An 18,683-nucleotide genomic window follows, 5' to 3' on the forward strand; every position below is an offset into this window, starting at 1 on the left:
TTTGAGACAGCCATGGGCTAGGTAGGGTGACCATATTATTTACCCTCCCAAATTAGCCACTTCTGAGAATGAAAAGGGGTGCTACTATAATTACAAGCCACCTGGTTTCAGTCCTGGTAACAAGTTTTTCTGACCACAGTAGCAAATGTGAAGGCACGAGTATTACTAAGAAGGGGTGGCTATGACATTTTGGAGAGGCAGGGAAGAGGATAATTTAAATTTGCTTAACTGCCTCTGCATTTTCATCGCTTTCTTCTACAGCACGTATTCACTTGTTCGTTTTTTTATTGTCTGGTCTTCGCTCAAGAATGTAAGCTCTATGAGGGCAGGGATGTGGCTTCTTTTGTTTGTTACTGGGTCCCACACCAAGAATAGTTCTCGGTGCATAGCAGATGCTCAATAAACATTTGAATGAATGTACTCACAGCTGAATGGTGTACTCTAAACGAATAATGGATGAAGAATCAAAACACACAGAAAAAAAAATCCTCACAGTTTGAAAGTCTAAACAGCCTCAGCATTCAAAGAGCAGGAGGCAGAACCATTGCCAAGGTCTGGGGCTGAGGATGCAATAAAGAAGGCCCCAGTGACCATCCGGCTGTGGCGCGGTTGAAGGCATCCTTCACCCCGCCCACCTCCGACTTGCGACATCTTTTCTCCTGACGCTCTCTAACCTCCGGTTCACCTGCTTCAGCCCCTAGGACCGCTCTAGTCCACGCCCTCCTATTACACTCTGACCCCAGGCGCCCCCTCTAAGAGTCCCTTTCGAACCCTCGGGACCCCTGCGCTGTCTCTTCCCCGATGCCCTCCACTCCGGGGCTCCTGCGCCGCCCCCTTCGAAGAGGCCCTCGAATCCCGGGACCCCCGCGCCGCCCCCTCCCCACACGCCGCTCGGCCCCGCCCCCCGCCCCGCCCCCGCGTGGTCCGCACGGACAGACTCGCGCTGCACCTCGCTCCCCCCGCGCCCGCCTCTGCGGCTGCGCGCTGCCGGGGCCGAGGCCGAGGCGAGGGGGTCGCGCCGCGGGCCGGCGGAGCTGCTGTGGCGGCGGCGGCGGCTGCGGGAGACAGAGCGAGCCCGGCGGCCGGGCAAGCCCCCGAGGGAACGGAGGAAGCGGTCATGTCTCGCTATACGAGGCCCCCCAACACCTCCCTGTTCGTCAGGAACGTCGCGGACGCCACCAGGTGAGCGGCGGCGGGTCCGCAGGTTGGGGCGCGGGGGAGGGGCGGGTAACGGCCGCGACGCAGAGCCCGGCGGGGCTAACCCGCACCTCCCCGCCAGCCGGCCCGGGGCTCGCCGTGGAGGAGCATCTCCAGAGGCCGGCGGGAGTCCTCGGGCTGCTCGGGGCCTGGGCGGGACTCGCGCCTCCGCCCTCCAGCCCGGCCTTCCGCCCCGGCGCGGCCCCGTCTCCGGGCCCCGCCGCCCTTGACCGCCCCTCGCACCTGGGCGGCTGGCCGGTGCCTGTTCCTCGCGGAGAGAACAGGAGGAGCGCCGGCTGCCCCTGTTTGGGAGCCACGGTCACTCCCCGCCTCCGCCCCTGAGAGTTCCTCGGGCTAGTGCCAGCGTCTCGCTCCTTTGTCGTTGTGCAGGGATAAAGCCGCGCATCTCACTACCTAGATGGGAAGGAATTGGGGATGGTGAGAACGCGTTAGGGAATAGTGCGTACCTTGGGCCTTACGACTCCCTTTCCCTGTAGTCAGTAGTCTGGTTTACTTACAGGTGGCGCTGGTTAAATTTTATTTGTTGCACAATTTTATACTGTATACAAAGGATAACTTCAGTGAATGAGATTTATGTGTTTTTTTCTTTAAAGTTTTGAGTGCAATGTAAACACTCAATGGTTTGGAGAGACTCCCTGTTCGATTCTGTTGCATTCAGCCCACCCGCCCCCCTTTGGAGAATCCTGTCTGCATAGTTTCTAACATTGACTGCTTATAGCTGTGTCTTTCTCCCTCAATAGGAGCCAGAGGGGATGGGGGGAGGGATTAGTAGACATTTTCGTTTCACTGGGCTTGCTTAATTTTCTCCACAACCCTCCTCCCCATCCCAGTCTTTATAGTTATGCAAGATTATCTTGTGGTCCATAAGGGAAAGCTGAAATTCAGAGTGTCAGTGACTTACCTGGGGCTTCACGGCTGGAAATATATTGGAGCCTTTGACTCCAGCGCTATCAGGAGTAATCATTATAATTTACTTTTGAGAAGTAAATTTTAAGTCTGTTTTAGAAACTTGATTTCTGTTAATAATATATATATATATATGTATGTCACAACTATAGACTGTGAGTTAACATACTTTTAACATCCTAAGTATGCCTGTGTTTACATGTCTTCGCTCAACTTGTTTATCAGTGTATTACATAGAAAGCGAAATTTATAATTTGGGTAAGGTTAAACAAACCACTTGTATACTGAATAAGATTGCAGTGCACCCCACTCCAGTACTCTTGCCTGGAAAATCCCATGGGCGGAGGAGCCTGGTAGGCTGCAGTCCATGGGGTCGCTAAGCGTTGGACACGACTGAGCGACTTCACTTTCACACATTGGAGAAGGAAATGGCAACCCACTCCAGTATTCTTGCCTGGAGAATCCCAGGACAGGGGAGCCTGGTGGGCTGCCGTCTATGGGGTCGCATAGAGTAGGACACGACTGAAGTGACTTAGCAGCAGTGCCAACAAAAAAATGTAAGGTTTCCAATTCTAATGACCACAGAAGCCAACCAAGGTAATATGAATGAATGAGTGAAGGTGTCAGGTTAAAGCCCATAGAATGGTGTGGGCTGTTGCAAATGGAAAAGAACATGGGCCATCTCAAGGCTGTATAGGCATTTGGACTTGTGGCCACATCGTTTTAATTTTCAAAAGAAGTCAAAAGCCTGTATTTTGTGTGTGTAAACTGTCAGTTTCAAACTGTTGGCGGTATCTAAGTTGAATTATACGAAATTGCCATTTTTGTAGTTTGAAAAGCTATAAAATATTGGCATTTCCATGTTTCAGCACTTTTTGTTAAATGTTTAAACATTGTGCAGGCCAGATAACACACACAGACACACATGTATGTGTGATGCATGATCTCTGATCTAGATAATCAAGAATGATAATTGAGATCTATTTATTTCTTTTTCCACCTTTTCCACAACTTTTTAACATTGCCACTGGGCAGTGAAGGGTGGGGAGGGCAATCAAAATCTAGGAGGTTTGAAGTAGTGAAATTATAGTAATCCTAACATTTGTTGAGTACTCATTGTGTACCAGGCACTGTACTAAAAACTTTACATATATTATTTTATCAAGTTTTCAATAACCTTATATAACAGATGAAAATGTGAGATTTTAGAGAGATTAAGGATCTTGACTAAAACTGCTCAGCTGTTGACTAGTGTTAAGAAAGTAGAATCATCACATGTAACCTTAATAGTTTTTTTTGTACAAGGTGGCATATAGTTTAACTAGCAATATGATACCTAGACACATTTTAATTTTTTAACATTTGCTATGCTTATAAAGAAAATCATTGGGATAAATGTTAAATGGGGTATAAAATTATATACAATATGTTTTCAGTTATATAAAATGAAGGGAAAAACTATATAAACACATAATCCACGCATATAGAAAATAAGCTTAGAAAGAAATCTCTTTGAGTGGTTTTCTTTATCCTGTTTTCAAATTCTGTTAGTTTTATAACAAAGTCAAATTTTATTTAAAAATTTTCTTTAAAGTAGCTGTTTAATATATATAATAAAGCACAAGCCATTATAACATGCAGGTTAGCAAAAAATTTGTTAGAAATGAAATTCAGCAAAAGAACTAAGGAAAGGTTTAAAAATACATTTTGTAATTTTATAATTTGTGTTATGTTTCTCTTCACTGGTGAAATAAGATGTGGATTGGGAAGAATATTAACTTTAAATCTTTTTGTATAATTTTTTTAATGGCAGATACAGTTTTCTAGTGAAACAAAGCAATGCCCAAATCTCAAATAAAACATTCCTGTTTTGATGCTTAACATCATGTTAGGTTGGGGAGCACCAATCAAGTACTTCTCTTGGACATACTTAGTAGCATTCTTTGGTTATAGTGTGTATGAGGCTTACATTAATATTGGTGTAAGTGGTGATGTAGAAAAAAGCATTAAACAAAATCCAGCCGAATTCATGATAGGAAGGCTCAGCAACCTAGTAATAGAAGGGAACTTCCTCAGGTTATGGACATCTATGAAAAACCTTTAGCTAACAACATACTTAATGATGAAACTGAATGCTTTCTCCTTAAGATCAGAACAAGACAAGGATGTCAACTCTTACAACCACTATTCAACATTTTATTGCAGGTCCTAACCAATGCAACAAGGCAAGAAAAATAAAGACATAAAAATTATAAAGGTAAAAGTAAAACCTGTCCCTGTTCTTAGGTGACATGTTTGTTTACATAAAGCTACAGTAACTAATAGTTTCCTTAAGTTACCAGAATATGAAGTAAATTTAGTGAATATTCTATTTGTATATACTAACAGCAAACAACAAAAACTTTTAAAATTCCTTTTATCTTTGTATCAAAAAACGTACTTAGGAATAAGTTTTGCAAAACCACGTAAAAACCTTTGCATTGAAGATAACAACACATGGCCAAGAGCAATCAAAGACCAACATAAATTAATAAATATACTGTGTGCTCTTAGATTGGAAGGTGAACTGTTATGTTATCAGTTCCATCCCAATTGATTATATTATGGATTCAAGGTATTCCTGATCAAATGCTTTTTAAAAATAGGAACAAATTAATTCTAAAGTATATTAATATGCAAAGGATCTGAATAGCCAAAATAATTTTTAAAAAGGTCACTGAAGCTGGAAGGCTTATATTCCCTGGCTTAGAGATTTACTAAAAAGTTACAATAATCAAAATAGTTTGTTATTGGCCTAAGGATAGACGAATAGATCAATAGAACAGAAAGAAGGTCCGTAAATAATCCACACATATAGAGTCAATTGATTTTTGACAAAGGCACTAAACTAAAGCCTTTAGAAAAAAATCTTTACACCAAATGATGCTGTAACAACTGGATATATATGTAGGGAAAAAATGTACTTTGACCTCTGTCCTACATAATTTGAACTGGATCATTAATTGATATATAAAAGATAAAATGGTAAAGCTTTTAGAAGAAAGCAAAGGAAAATATCTGTATGATTTAGGGATAGGCAGATTTTTTATAAGACAAAGTCATTACCTTAAAAGGGAATACTGAAAAATCAGATTTCTCCAAAATTAAAATTTCTGTTCATTAAGAAAGTAAATAGGTGAGCCAGGGACTGGGAGAAAGTATTCAGAAAGCATATATCTCACAAAGGACTTTTTCTAAGAATAGTAATGAACTTTTTTTATAAGTCAACAATGAAAAGACATGTTATTATTAAAAATGGACAAAAACTCCTAAATGTTGAAGAGAAATACATATGAATGTCCAATTAGCATGTGAAAAAGTGCTCAGCATCATTTGTACAACACAAATGTACAAATTGAAATGCAAAAATTGTAATGCAAATTGCAATGCAAATTGAAACCGCAGCAAGATTCCACTTAATACCCTCTTGAATGGCTAAAATTCAAAAGACTGACAATACAAAGTGCTGACAGAGATGGGCAGAACTGAATCGTACATGTTGTTGGTAGGAGTATAAAATGTTAACCATTTTGCAGAACTGTTTGGCTGTTTCATAGAAATTAAATATATATATCCTCTTTAGCCCAGAAATTCTGACCCTAGAGTAAATGACCCATAAGCATGTAAAGATGTTGAACCTAACTGGTGTTTACAGAAATTAAAATTCAAATAATGAGGTACCCATTCACTTTATATCCTTCAGAAGGCAGGGAGTGAGGAGTTGGATTCTTAGGAATTCTGATGCATGTCTTGAGGAGTATAAGTTGATTTGGCTGTTTTGAGAACATGTAGTAAAGCTGAAGATATGTATACTCTCCAACCCATCAATTGCATGGCTAGTGGTACATCCCAGAAAACTATGCTACAGTACAATTTGCAGTTAAAAAAAGGAAGCATATTAAATGCTCAACCTTAGAAGTGTGTGTAAAATTGTGGTTATCCATAACAATAGCAATACAGAGTTAAAGTGAGTGAACTAGAACACCATGGAGAAATCTCAAGGGTGGAAAAGGCAAGGTTCAAAATTTTACAGGTAATCTGATACCATTTATGTAGATTTGCAGTAGAAATACAAAGTTATGTAGAGGAATGATGAACACCAGTGATTATCTCTAAGGGAGAAGGAAACAATATCTTACTTCTTAAAAAATACTAAAAATTACAAGTATAGTAAGTATTAAGGCATAATAAATCTTGTTGATGGATACATGGGTGTTTAATATCAAGATAGATTACACCAGAAATACGAAAATAAATGAAAAAAAAAACAGCTAACAGATGGAGTGGAGACTGAATGAGAGCCAGTTCTTTTGAGAAGGTTCATTCCCTCAGACTTCTGGGATTCTAAGTCTCTATGACACATTGCTCTAGCCTCCTTTATATATCTAGTATCCTTTTCTGTCAGCCACTCACATTTGGTTGATGGAATTGGTTGCCTATGAAGGTACTCATTTGAATTCTAGCTTTGCCGCTGGCTGTGTGCAGCTTTGGGCAAGGTAACTGCTCTCACTTTCAGTCTCCTTGACTGGTAAATGGTAACAGTAATGTGTCCTTCACTCATTAATACAGCAGGTATATTCTGAGGCCTCCTATATGCCAAGCAACTATGCTAGGTACTGAGATATATTAGTGAAGACATCTGCTTTAGAAGTGATTCTCAACCCTGAGCCTCAGAATTGCCTATGAAACCCTTAAAAAAATTAAACATAACTGGGGCTCATCATGGGAAGCACAAATTAGGTCAGGGATTAAAGGATCAGGCTGGAATGCCTGCTTCTATGACATCTCCTTTATAGATCATTCCAATATTCAGGAATGGTTGAGAATTTTTGCTCTGTTAGTCTGTGTTTTATGGGAGCAGGAATTGTGTCTTTCTTGTTCTCCATCATATTCCTAGAGCCTGGCCCATAGTACATACTCAGTAAGTATTTGTTGAATGAATAAGTGAAAGAAAAAGACATTGTCACTGTCCTCTAAATCTAAAGTTAACAGTCACTCAGGAAAGGCAGGCAGTTAAGCATGGTATAGTGAATAAAATAATAAAAATAAAATGAAGTGGTCATGGTATCAACATAATATTGGCTACTTGGTCAGTGTTAGTTGAAACTTTATGTAATTCTTAAATTAATATCTCTAGCTTTAATCACTGACTTCTAGTCTTGAGAAAAAATAAAATTGAATTTGTATAACCAGTTTTCAGTTGCTCATAGAATAGAACTTTTATGGCTGTTCCACCATCACCTCAAATTTGGCATTTCTAAATGTGAAAGTTTCTTCTTTTGCCTCTCCTCAATCTTCAATCTAACTCTCTTTTCCAGCTATCTAATTTTTATCTTGGACACCATCTTTCTTCCAGTTGCCCAAGTTAGAAGCTTTGTACTCATCTTTGGGCCCTTTTTTCTACGGAGTATGTTTTGAAATACTCTTTAATTCCTCTAAGCCGTGTTTTGTGCTCATAGCTGGTTTTGAATCTCTAAGAGCTCCATGAGGCAGTAGGATATAGTCATTAGGAAGCCAGACTAGTGTCAGATTGTGGGAGTTTGCTTCCAGCTCTGTCTCTTGCTGACTCAGTGATGTTAGGTGACTTTATCTGTCTCTACCCTCATCTGTAAACAACATTTGTAAAGATGTTATGGGAATTAAGTGTTCTTAAGGTGAACAGTGGCTGGTATGTAAATGCATTATAAATGTCAGATTTTAATGCTAAGTGTTTTGTCTCTTCAGTTAAATTGTAAATCCTGAAGAGAAATACTATGCTATGTGTTTCCTTGGTGTCCCCTCTTTAATATCTATGACAGTAGAAAGCATGTAAGTGACTCAAAAATACTTGCCAGATTTGAGGCTCTGGTAGTTATTTTTGCTTTATGTTTACTAATAAAGCATCAATTTTTCTTTTAAAGGCTGAGAAATAACTTTAGGACTTCTTTAGAATCTTATTGCTATCTGACAACATTTAACATAAATATGAAATTATAGTGAGACAAATAAATGTGTTCTTAATGAATAGTTAATAGTACTCTGTATTTTGACAGTTGAAAAGTCTGGTAATAGAAGTAACTTTCAAAAGTGCATATGCTCTATATAAAATAAATAACCAACAAGGATCTACTGTATAGCACAGGGAACTGTACTCAATATTTTGTAATAGAAAAGAATTTGAAAAGGAATGTGAAAAAAAATATAAAAACTAAATCACCATGCTGTACACTTGAAACTAACACAGTATTGTAAATCAGTTATACTTCAGTTTTAAAAAAGCAAAAAAAAATAGTGAATGTGCTGGATCAGTATCCCCAGCCTGAATAAACATAAAAGCCACCTAGAGTGCTTATAAAAATACAAATTTCCAGACCTCTTGAATCAGAATCTCCAAAACTTAGAACTGAGAATTTGTCGTTTTATTTTTTCTTTCTTTTCTAAACCCTGGGTGATTCCTATGAGAGACAATTTTAGATAATTCTAGTCTGGAAAATATACTTTCTTCTGAAGGTTTCAACTGAATTTCTGTAGGCAAAATATTTGAATCTAGCTATTCATATTTCTTTACCTTATTTCTAAAATACTTCAGGCCTGAGGACTTGCGCCGTGAGTTTGGTCGATATGGCCCTATAGTAGACGTTTACATTCCACTTGACTTCTACACCCGCCGCCCAAGAGGATTTGCTTATGTTCAATATCCTTTATTTTACTGTGTGCATGTGCATAGACTACATACATGTGCATATACATATATGTATACACACACATACTCAGGAGCATATTTTATGAAATAATATTGCCTAATTAAATGTGTTTATTTCTTTATCTCAGAAAATCTAAAGCAGTCCACAGTAGCTGGCAAGCGCCCCTCAGTTTGAACCAACCTGTTAGCTAGAATCCAAGCATAAACCGAGCAGGCGAGACAAAAGGCACCTAAAGTTCAAGCATCAAGGAGTAAAGAGGGAGGGTGGACACAGATATAAAGACCTGGAAGAGGGGAAGTCTTTACCAAGCAAAAGACAAAGCCAACACCAGGTTGAGACTTCGGCTTTCCTACATTTACTCAGAGTTCCAGGATCAAAGCCAAGTCTGATTTTGTTGGTTCTGCGTCTCTTATAAAGTCCATCTTGCAAGCCCTAAAGAATAAAGGTCAAGGTTCAAGATCAAGTGACACTGAGGTAATTGCCTAAGTCTCATTTTGTATTGCATTACTTGAGCTTTTTCTGTTTTTAAAAAGTTAAACCAGTGACAACCTCCTGAAATACAGCTAGTTGGTTTATATAGTTTGTTTCCATTTTAGTTAGGTTTATTATATAATTTACATAGATAAGGGAGTTCCGTGGGATATATAATTCCAGATGTTAACAGATTGTTCATAGATGTTAACAGATTGTTTATATATTTCTTTTATAATAATATCCAAAGTAATAAAAACATAAAGGTATTTTAAAGCAGTAGGTTCAAAGTCAAATATGATCACTTTTAAAGGACCAAATCGGTTTTGAATATGTTTTAGCTCACTTATATGTGTGCACGTTTGTTTATAAGTAAATTTCTCCTAAATTAATTTAAAAAGCCTTTTAATGAAAGTAATTTTAATTTCAGAATGAAAGCTTCTGTGTACTGATTTTTACCTGAAATACTGAAAAACCTGGTAAATCTTTTACCTAAGAGAAGGGAGTGAGTCCTGCCTAAATGTTTTATTTGATAATACTAGCCAGTGTTGGACTTATTCTCATGTTTCAAATTACATGCATTCTACAACTTTTAATGTATACATTAAAAATACAGTTAAAGATTTGTTTCTGTTCTTTTTATTTTCAGACTCACTCTTCAGAATCATAATGGGGCATTTGTTTTGATAGTGATATTTTTTCTGATTTTTCAATTATGTTAGAGATATGACCTTAAAAACTTGAGCTTGTTTTTCCTAATAATTTCATGCCACCTGTAAATTATTAAAAAAATAATATTTTTGATATCTGATGTTCAAAGTGTCCTTAACAGCTAGTCATATTTGAAGATGTTCGTGATGCTGAAGACGCGCTTTATAACCTCAATAGAAAGTGGGTATGTGGCCGTCAGATTGAAATACAGTTTGCACAAGGTGATCGCAAAAGTAAGTGTGACTTAATAGCAGATCTTGCTTTTTTAGCAGGATGAGTTTCAGCAATGACAAATTTTTTAATTTAAAATTATTTCAGAATATAATACTATTTGAGTGGCTTATTTATTGAATGATTGTTTATTGAGGTTTTCAGGTAATGAATTATAAATCTTGAACTTCATATTCTAGCACCAGGCCAGATGAAATCAAAAGAACGTCACCCTTGTTCTCCAAGTGATCATAGGAGATCAAGAAGCCCTAGCCAAAGGAGAACCCGAAGTAGAAGTTCCTCATGGGGAAGAAATAGGCGGCGGTCGGATAGCCTTAAAGAGTGAGTACAAAATAAAAGGGGATTGAAAACTTAATTTTCTGCTGTTTGCAGAAAACATTTTAAAGAGTTTTCAAAAACAGGACACCAGAATCATTTTATTTAATATAAATAAAGAATCAACTTTTTTAGAAGGATATGCTCCTCTCAATTTATAATGTATTGTTATTTTAACTTGGGTTTGTTAGATACCTTCCAGTGTGTTCATTTTATGACAGACTTAAGTTCAACCTTTCTAATAGAAAGATAATATATACTGAGGAAAACAGCAAAAATTTAAAGTTGTATACTAGACAATAAAATGAGGATTTTAAATAAAAAATTTTTAAATGAACCCCCAAATTAAGAATATGAGGCCTGATAGTTAAAAACTCATGTGAAATAAAATATAATCATTTGTGAAAGAAAGTTGACCAAAATGTGAATCAATGTATTTATAAAAAGCAAATTATTTCAAAAATAAATTCCAAGTATGGTAGTATCGTAGGAAGAAAATATAAAAGCACTAGATTTTTAAGAAAAAGATATTTACAAGTTATCTATTTTTCCTGCTAGGAGTTAGTTTCTGTTAGAATAATAGGAAATTGCAGTGGAAATTACTTGATGCTGTTTTAGTCATAACTGAAATTGTATTAGCATACCTAAATTCTACCACTTACTGTTTTTCTCTTGAGTTTTAATGCTGTAGTTTTTTTATAGGCATATGGAATTTTAAGGTGAATTCTGTTCGTATAGATTGATCAGCATTTACACTCTTTCTATGAGTAAAAAGAGTTGACTCTCCTGGGACTTCCTTCACAATCCATTGGTTAAGTCTTCGGGCTTCCACTGCAGGGGACTTATCTTGGGTTTGATCCCTGGTTAGGGAACTAAGCTCCCACATGCCACATGGCGCAGTTAGTGATAAGAAAAGAAAGAGTTGGCTCTCCGGGCCATATATCTAAGCTGTCCAATGACAACATAACCTCAAATCAGAGCTGATCTGTAGAGCAGCTCACTTTCACTCCACTCTCTCCGTTCCTCAACTCCCAGGAGCCTATACAAGGAAGACACACCAACATAGGGTGTGTGTACCTGAGCTAGACAGTCTTTACCCCAAGTACCTAGTTCTAAAAACAAGACTGTAAAGTGGCCTGGCTCCAGTCCCTCCAACCAAGTGGAAAGAAAAGACAGGAAGAGAGAAATATCTGAGAATCCTGATTACTAGAAAATGTGGCCGATTCAGAGCCCTAGAATCTTAACATGTCAGATCAGTCCCTCTCCTTGGGTTTGAACCAAATGTTTTGATTTTGGCACATTCTTAGGGAGGCATGCAAGTAAGAGGAAGCCTTGAGTTCCTTTTATAAGCCAGGAGAACCCAGGTCAGGATTGAGCCATCACCAAGGTGGGTGAAGAAATATTTAGGAACAGTTATGTTTTGGTCTGGAATTTGATTCTTTTTATCATACTTGGTCTGATAGTGTAAGAATATAAACCTCCCATGAATCTGTGGAGAATAATCCATTTTGTTCCATGGCTAAAGGAAAGCCATTTTACTACTGATTATTTGAGATTTTGACACCAATATACTCAAATACAAGTTACATTTATAGAACCTAAAATGTGGTGAGAACAAATTAAGAAATTTTATATGCCATGTGTGTAGCAAAGTCACACCAATACCACTGGTATTGCTTCTGACTTCACAAAGGACTTGAGTAGTGTGAATGATATTCAGCATTTCACATTACTATAAGTTAATGGTTTATATACAAAAAATCAAACTAGATATAATATTGTACCTAAAGCAGTACTTTCCTAACTTACTAAATGATAACCAGTGGTCTTGGTGAAAAAGAGTAAAAGAAAAGGAGAAAATTGTCCATCTGATTCATTAAAAATATAAGCTGTTTCCAAATGCATTAGAGCCTTAATCAACCAACTTTTCTCCTGATTGATCTAGAGAAGTGAATATTCACAGCATTTTCTGCCTTCTAGTGGCAGTAAAGTATACTACTTGTCTGGAGAAAAATAAACAAAAAAAGACTCAGTTCCCAGTCACTGTGGAGTATCAGGAATAGAAAGAACCACATTTTCTTATAAGACAGTATAGTTCTACTTTGTTCTAGTTATAGTTCTAGAGGATAAGACTGTTGCTTAAACTCTGTGACCTCAGTGGTTTTTGTTTGCAGTTACATTGTTTGTTGTTCAGCCACTCAGTCCTGTCAGACTCTTCAAGACCCCATGGACTGCAGCACACAGAGGGTTCCCTGTCCTTCACTGTCTCCTGGAGTTTGCTCAAACTCATGTCCGTTGAGTTGATGCCGTCCAAGCATTTCATCCTCCGTCACACCCTTTTCCTGCCCACACTCCTTGCCAGCATCAGGGTCTTTTCCAGTGAGCCAGCTCTTTGCATCAGGTGGCCAGAGTATCAGAGCTTCAGCATCAGTCCTTCCAGTGAATATTCAGAATGTTTTCCTTTAGGATGGACTGGTTGGATCTCCTTGCCGTCGAAGGGACTTTCAGGAGTCTTTTCCAGCACCACAGTTGGAAAGCATCAATTCTTTGGGGCTCAGCCTTCTTTATGGTCCAGTTCTCACATCTTTACATGACTACTGGAAAACCATACAGCTTTGAGTATACAGACCTTTGTTAGCAAAGTGATGTCTCTGCTTTTTAATATGTTGTTTAGGTTTGTCGTAGCTTTTCTTCCAAGGAGCAAGTATCTTTTAATTTTCATGGCTGTGGTCACCATCTGCAGTGATTTTGGAGCCCAAGAAGATAAAGTCTGTCACTGTTGCCATTGTTTCCCCACTATTGGCCATGAAGTGATGGGACTGGATGCCATGATCTTCATTTTTTGACTGTTGAGTTTTAAGCCAGCTTTTTTACTCTCCTCTTTCATCTTCATCAAGAGGCTCTTTCCTGTTCACTTTCTGCCATTATGGTGGTGTCATCTGCGTATCTGAGGTTATTGATATTTCTCCTGGCAATCTTGATTCTAGCTTGTGCTTCAGCCAGCCTGGCATTTCGCATGAGGTACTCTGCATATGAATTAAATAAGTAGAGTGACAATATACAGCCTTGATGTACTCTTTTCCCAGTTTTTAACCAGTCCATTGTTCCATGTCCTGTTCTAATTGTTGCTTCTTGACCTGCATATGGTTTTCTCAGGAGGCAGGTAAGGTGATTTGGTATTCCCATCTCTTGAATTTTCCACAATTTGTTGTGATCTACACAGTCAAAGGCTTTAGCATAGTCAGTGAAGCAGAAGTAGATGTTTTTTGAAATTCCCTTGCTTTTCCTATGATCCAGTGGATGTCGGCAATTCGATCTCTGGTTCCTCTGCCTTTTCTAAATTCAGCCTGTACATCTGGAAGTTGCACTGTAGACCCCTGGCTTAAAGGATTTTGAGCATTACTTTGCTAGCATGGGCAATGAGCTCAGTTGTTTGGTAGTTTGAAGATTCTTTGGCATTGCACTTCTTTGGAATTGGGATGAAAACTGACCTTTTCCAGTCCTGTGGCCATTGCTGAGTTTTCCAAATTTGCTGGCCTACTGAGTGCAGCACTTTAAGAGCATCATCTTTTAGGATTTGAACCAGCTCAGCTGGAATTCCATCACCTCCATTAGCTTTATTTGTAGTGATGCTTCCTAAGAACACTTGACTTCACACTCTAGGATGTCTGGCTCTAGGTGAGTGATCACACCATAGTGGTTATCCAGGTCATTAAGACCTTTTATTGTATGGTTTTTCTGTGTATTCTTGCCACCTCTCCCTAATATCTTCTACTTCTGTTAGGTCCATACCATTTCTGTCCTTTATTGTACCCATCTTTGCATGAAATGTTCCCTTAGTATCTCTGATTTTCTTGAAGAGATCTCTAGTCTTTTCCATTTTGTTGTTTTCCTCTGTTTCTTTGCATTGTTCACTCAGTTCTTTAATCTTTCGGCTGCTGTTTTTGGCTAACCTCTTAGAGTCTTACATGTGCAAAGTAGATAGTGGCCAATGACTTAAGGAAAATTTATAGGCAGAGTTTAGGGTGGGGTGAGGTGGTTTATCTGCATTTTCCTCATCCCTAGGATTTTTGTCTGTTAAGTCTTAGCTATTTTGATGGCCCTGAATTCCAAGCTCTGTCTCTTCAGCTTAGTGCAGTAGCTATTTTCTAGTTGAGCTTAATTCTCCCATTCTGGCTTTTGGAAAACGGTCTCAGGAAAAGAGCCATGGCTTATAACCCTTCAAGTTCTGCTTTTGTTGGTTATTCTCCAATGCCTTTTAACAGTTGTTTTATAAGTGTTGTTTCAGTTCAGTTCAGTCGCTCAGTCGTGTCCGACTCTTTGCAATCCCATGAATTGCAGCACGCCAGGCCTCCCTGTCCATTACCAACTCCCTGAGTTCACTCAGACTCACATCCATCGAGTCAGTGATGCCATCCAGCCATCTCATCCTCTGTCATCCCCTTCTCCTCCTGCCCCCAATCCCTCCCAGCATCAGAGTCTTTTCCAATGAGTCAACTCTTCGCATGAGGTGGCCAAAGTACTGGAGTTTCAGCTTTAGCATCATTCCTTCCAAAGAACACCCAGGGCTGATCTCCTCTAGAATAGACTGGTTGGAACTCCTTGCAGTCCAAGGGACTCTCAAGAGTCTTCTCCAACACCACACTTCAAAAGCATCAATTCTTTGGTGCTCAGCTTTCTTCACAGTCCAACTCTCACATCCATACATGACCACAGGAAAAACCATAGCCTTGACTAGACGGACCTTTGTTGGCAAAGTAATGTCTCTGCTTTTCAATATGCTATCTAGGTTGGTCATAACTTTCCTTCCAAGGAGTAAGTGTCTTTTAATTTCATGGCTGCAGTCACCATGTGCAGTGATTTTGGAGCCCCAAAAAAATAAAGTCTGACACTGTTTCACATCTATTTCCATGAAGTGATGGGACCAGATGCCATGATCTTAGTTTTCTGAATGTTGAGCTTTAAGCTAATTTTTTCACTCTCCACTTTCACTTTCATTAAGAGGCTTTTGAGTTCCTCTGCACTTTCTGCCATAAGGGTGGTGTCATCTGCATATCTGAGGTTATTGATATTTCTCCCGGCAATCTTGATTCCAGTTTGTGCTTCCTCCAGCCCAGTGTTTCTCATGATGTACTCTGCCTATAAGTTAAATAAGCAGGGTGACAATATACAGCCTTGACGTACTCCTTTTCCTATTTGGAACCAGTTTGTTGTTCCATGTCCAGTTCTAACTGTTGCTTCCTGACCTGCATATAGATTTCTCAAGAGGCAGATCAGGTGGTCTGGTATTCCCATCTCTTAAAAGAATTTTCCACAATTTATTGTGATCCACACAGGCAAAGGCTTTCGCATAGTCAATAAAGCAGTAATAGATGTTTTTCTGGAACTCTCTTGCTTTTTCGATGATCCACCAGATGTTGGCAATTTGATCTCTGGTTCCTCTGCCTTTTCTAAAACCAGTTTGAACATCTGGAAGTTCATGGTTCACGTACTTCTGAAGCCTGGCTTGGAGACTTTTGAGCGTTACTTTACTAGCATGTGAGATGAGTGCAATTTTGCGGTAGTTTGAGCATTCTTTGGCATTGCCTTTCTTTGGGATTGGAATGAAAACTGACCTTTTCCAGTCCTGTGGCCACTGCTGAGTTTTCCAAATTTGCTGGTGTATTGAGTGCAGCACTTTCACAGCATCATCTTCCAGGATTTGAAAGAGCTCAACTGGAATTCCATCACCTCCACTAGCTTTATTCGTAGTGATGCTTTCTAAGGCCCACTTGACTTCACATTCCAGGATGTCTGGCTCTAGGTCAGTGATCACACCATCATGATTATCTGGGTTGTGAAGATCTTTTTTGTACAGTTCTTCTGTGTATTCTTGCCACCTCTTCTTAATAGCTTCTGCTTCTGTTAGGTCCATACCGTTTCTGTCCTTTACCGAGCCTATCTTTGCATGAAATGTTCCCTTGGTATCTCTAATTTTCTTGAAGAGATCTCTAGTCTTTCCCATTCTGTTGTTTTCCTATATTTCTTTGCATTGATCTCTGAGGAAGGCGTTCTTATCTCTCCTTGCTATTCTTTGGAACTCTGCATTCAGATGCTTATATTTTTCCTTTTCTCCTTTGCTTTTCGCTTCTCTTCTTTTCACAGCTATTTGTAAGGCCTCCCCAGACAGCCATTTTGCTTGTTTGCATTTCTTTTCCTTGGGGATGGTCTTGATCCCTGTCTCCTGTACAATGTCATGAGCCTCCGTCCATAGTTCATCAGGCACTCTATCTATCAGATCTAGTCCGTTAAATCTATTTCTCACTTCCACTGTATAATCATAAGGGATTTGATTTAGGTCATACCTGAATGGTCTAGTGGTTTTCCCTACTGTCTTCAATTTAAGTCTGAATTTCACAGTAAGGAGTTCATGATCTGAGCCACAGTCAGCTCCCAGTCTTGTTTTTGCTGACTGTATAGAGCTTCTCCGTCTTTGGCTGCAAAGAATATAATCTAGCCTTTTAATATAGCTTTTTTTAAATGGGAAGATTGTTCTAGAACAAGTTGCTCTGTCATGTCAAGATTCAGAAGTCCTCCATCTAGGTTTTTGTTTTTATTAACATTATTTAATATTCTTAGATATTTTCTTTTTATCTTTTTTCCCCTTTCAGATTTTCTTACCTCTTAGGAATTATGTAACCCAGACTAAATACGCAAAATATATTTTTCAGAACTGACTCATAAAAGATACCCAGCAAAGTCAAAATCTTTTGGTCAAATATTACAAACTTGTACATATTTTTGAACCAAAAGCACTCATAATAAAATTAGAATTTTTTTCTCCAACAAAAGCACAACTAATGTTATGTAAAGTATATAAGTTCCTGAAAGTGTTATTTCCTAACCTATTAACTATTTTTGTACGAAATATATACTCTGACGTTATGGATGTTTGCAGGTCTCGACACAGGCGATTTTCTTACAGCCAATCTAAATCTCGCTCCAAATCACTACCCAGGCGGTCTACCTCAGCAAGGCAGTCAAGAACTCCAAGAAGGAATTCTGGTTCTAGAGAGCGGTCAAGGTCCAAGTCCTTGCAGAAAAGGTCCAAGTCAATAGGAAAATCACAGTCAAGCTCACCTCAGAAGCAGACTAGCTCAGGAACAAAATCAAGATCACATGGAAGACATTCTGACTCCATAGCCAGATCCCCATGTAAATCTCCCAAAGCGTATACCAATTCTGAAACAAAAGCACAAACAGCGAAACACTCTCATTTTCGATCACATTCCAGATCGCGGAGTTACCGTCATAAAAACAGTTGGTGAACAGCAACAGAAGAATGCTCTGTAGTGTTAATATAGGTTATTAAACTTCTCATTATGTTGAATAAAAATTCTTGAAGGCTTACAGAAAATGTGAGTTGACATTAGTTACTTTGGGCATGTATAAGAAATAAAGGCTCTCTCACTTGGGTTAATGAAGATTTGGTCTAAGGACCCACACCACAAATATGATGTGAGTGATGTCCCATTTTATGGACCGTTTTTTGCTTACATTGTGGCAGAAGAGTACTTTTTAGAGGAAATGTATAAAGTGGAACTAAATTAGAAACTTTGATTTGGATATTAAGTATTAACAGTAATTAAAAAAAATATTTTTTACTTTAAAGCACTTTCATGTAAAAGTAATGATGACTATATAATTGCATAAGGCAAACTTAAGACTGTTTGACACTGTACGTCTCCTTTGTGTTTTCTCTTTAAACTTGGGGCAATTCCTGATGGTATTAGTTCTGTATCACAAAATACTGACATTTCTAAAAGTAGAGTTTATGTAGAGATCAAGCATTCAAAAGATACTCTTTCCTAGGCTTAAAAAAGGTTCCTGAGTGGAACAGTATAAATAAATTGATATTAAGTTGTATCCTGTATCATGTTCATTCATGTCAGAAATATCAAAACATTTGAAAAATACTGAATTTTGAATGGTTTGAGACTGCTATAAAAATGATGTGCAACACTCATAGTCCAAAAATATTCATATCAAGCCTTATACATATGAAGATTGGTACATTTTATATAAAATCACATTTTATACCATTAATTCTGCATACCTACTTTTCATCTG

The 18,683-nt window shown here is 38.6% G+C and overlaps 1 protein-coding gene across 3 annotated transcripts; it reads left to right on the top strand.

The window, feature by feature from the left end:
* Window positions 1–594: 594 nt before the first annotated feature.
* SRSF12 (serine and arginine rich splicing factor 12) lies at window positions 595–17,887 on the top strand. Of its 3 annotated transcripts, none has more exons than XM_070376607.1 (5): window positions 595–1,182; window positions 8,732–8,836; window positions 10,158–10,261; window positions 10,439–10,580; window positions 17,512–17,887. In XM_070376607.1, exons 1-5 carry the CDS (start codon window positions 1,118–1,120, stop codon window positions 17,879–17,881), a joined length of 786 nt encoding a protein of 261 aa, XP_070232708.1. In that variant the 5' UTR covers window positions 595–1,117; the 3' UTR covers window positions 17,882–17,887. The 3 variants fall into 3 exon arrangements, with proteins under 3 accessions (XP_070232708.1, XP_070232710.1, XP_070232711.1); XM_070376609.1 differs by lacking the exon at window positions 8,732–8,836 and adding an exon at window positions 8,974–9,320 and having other exon boundaries at window positions 914–1,182; window positions 10,138–10,261; XM_070376610.1 differs by lacking the exons at window positions 595–1,182; window positions 8,732–8,836 and adding an exon at window positions 9,192–9,320 and having other exon boundaries at window positions 10,150–10,261.
* The last annotated feature ends 796 nt before the right edge of the window (window positions 17,888–18,683 follow it).

The sequence above is a fragment of the Bos mutus genome, chromosome 9, assembly GCF_027580195.1.
Source record: "Bos mutus isolate GX-2022 chromosome 9, NWIPB_WYAK_1.1, whole genome shotgun sequence".
NCBI lineage: Eukaryota > Metazoa > Chordata > Mammalia > Artiodactyla > Bovidae > Bos > Bos mutus.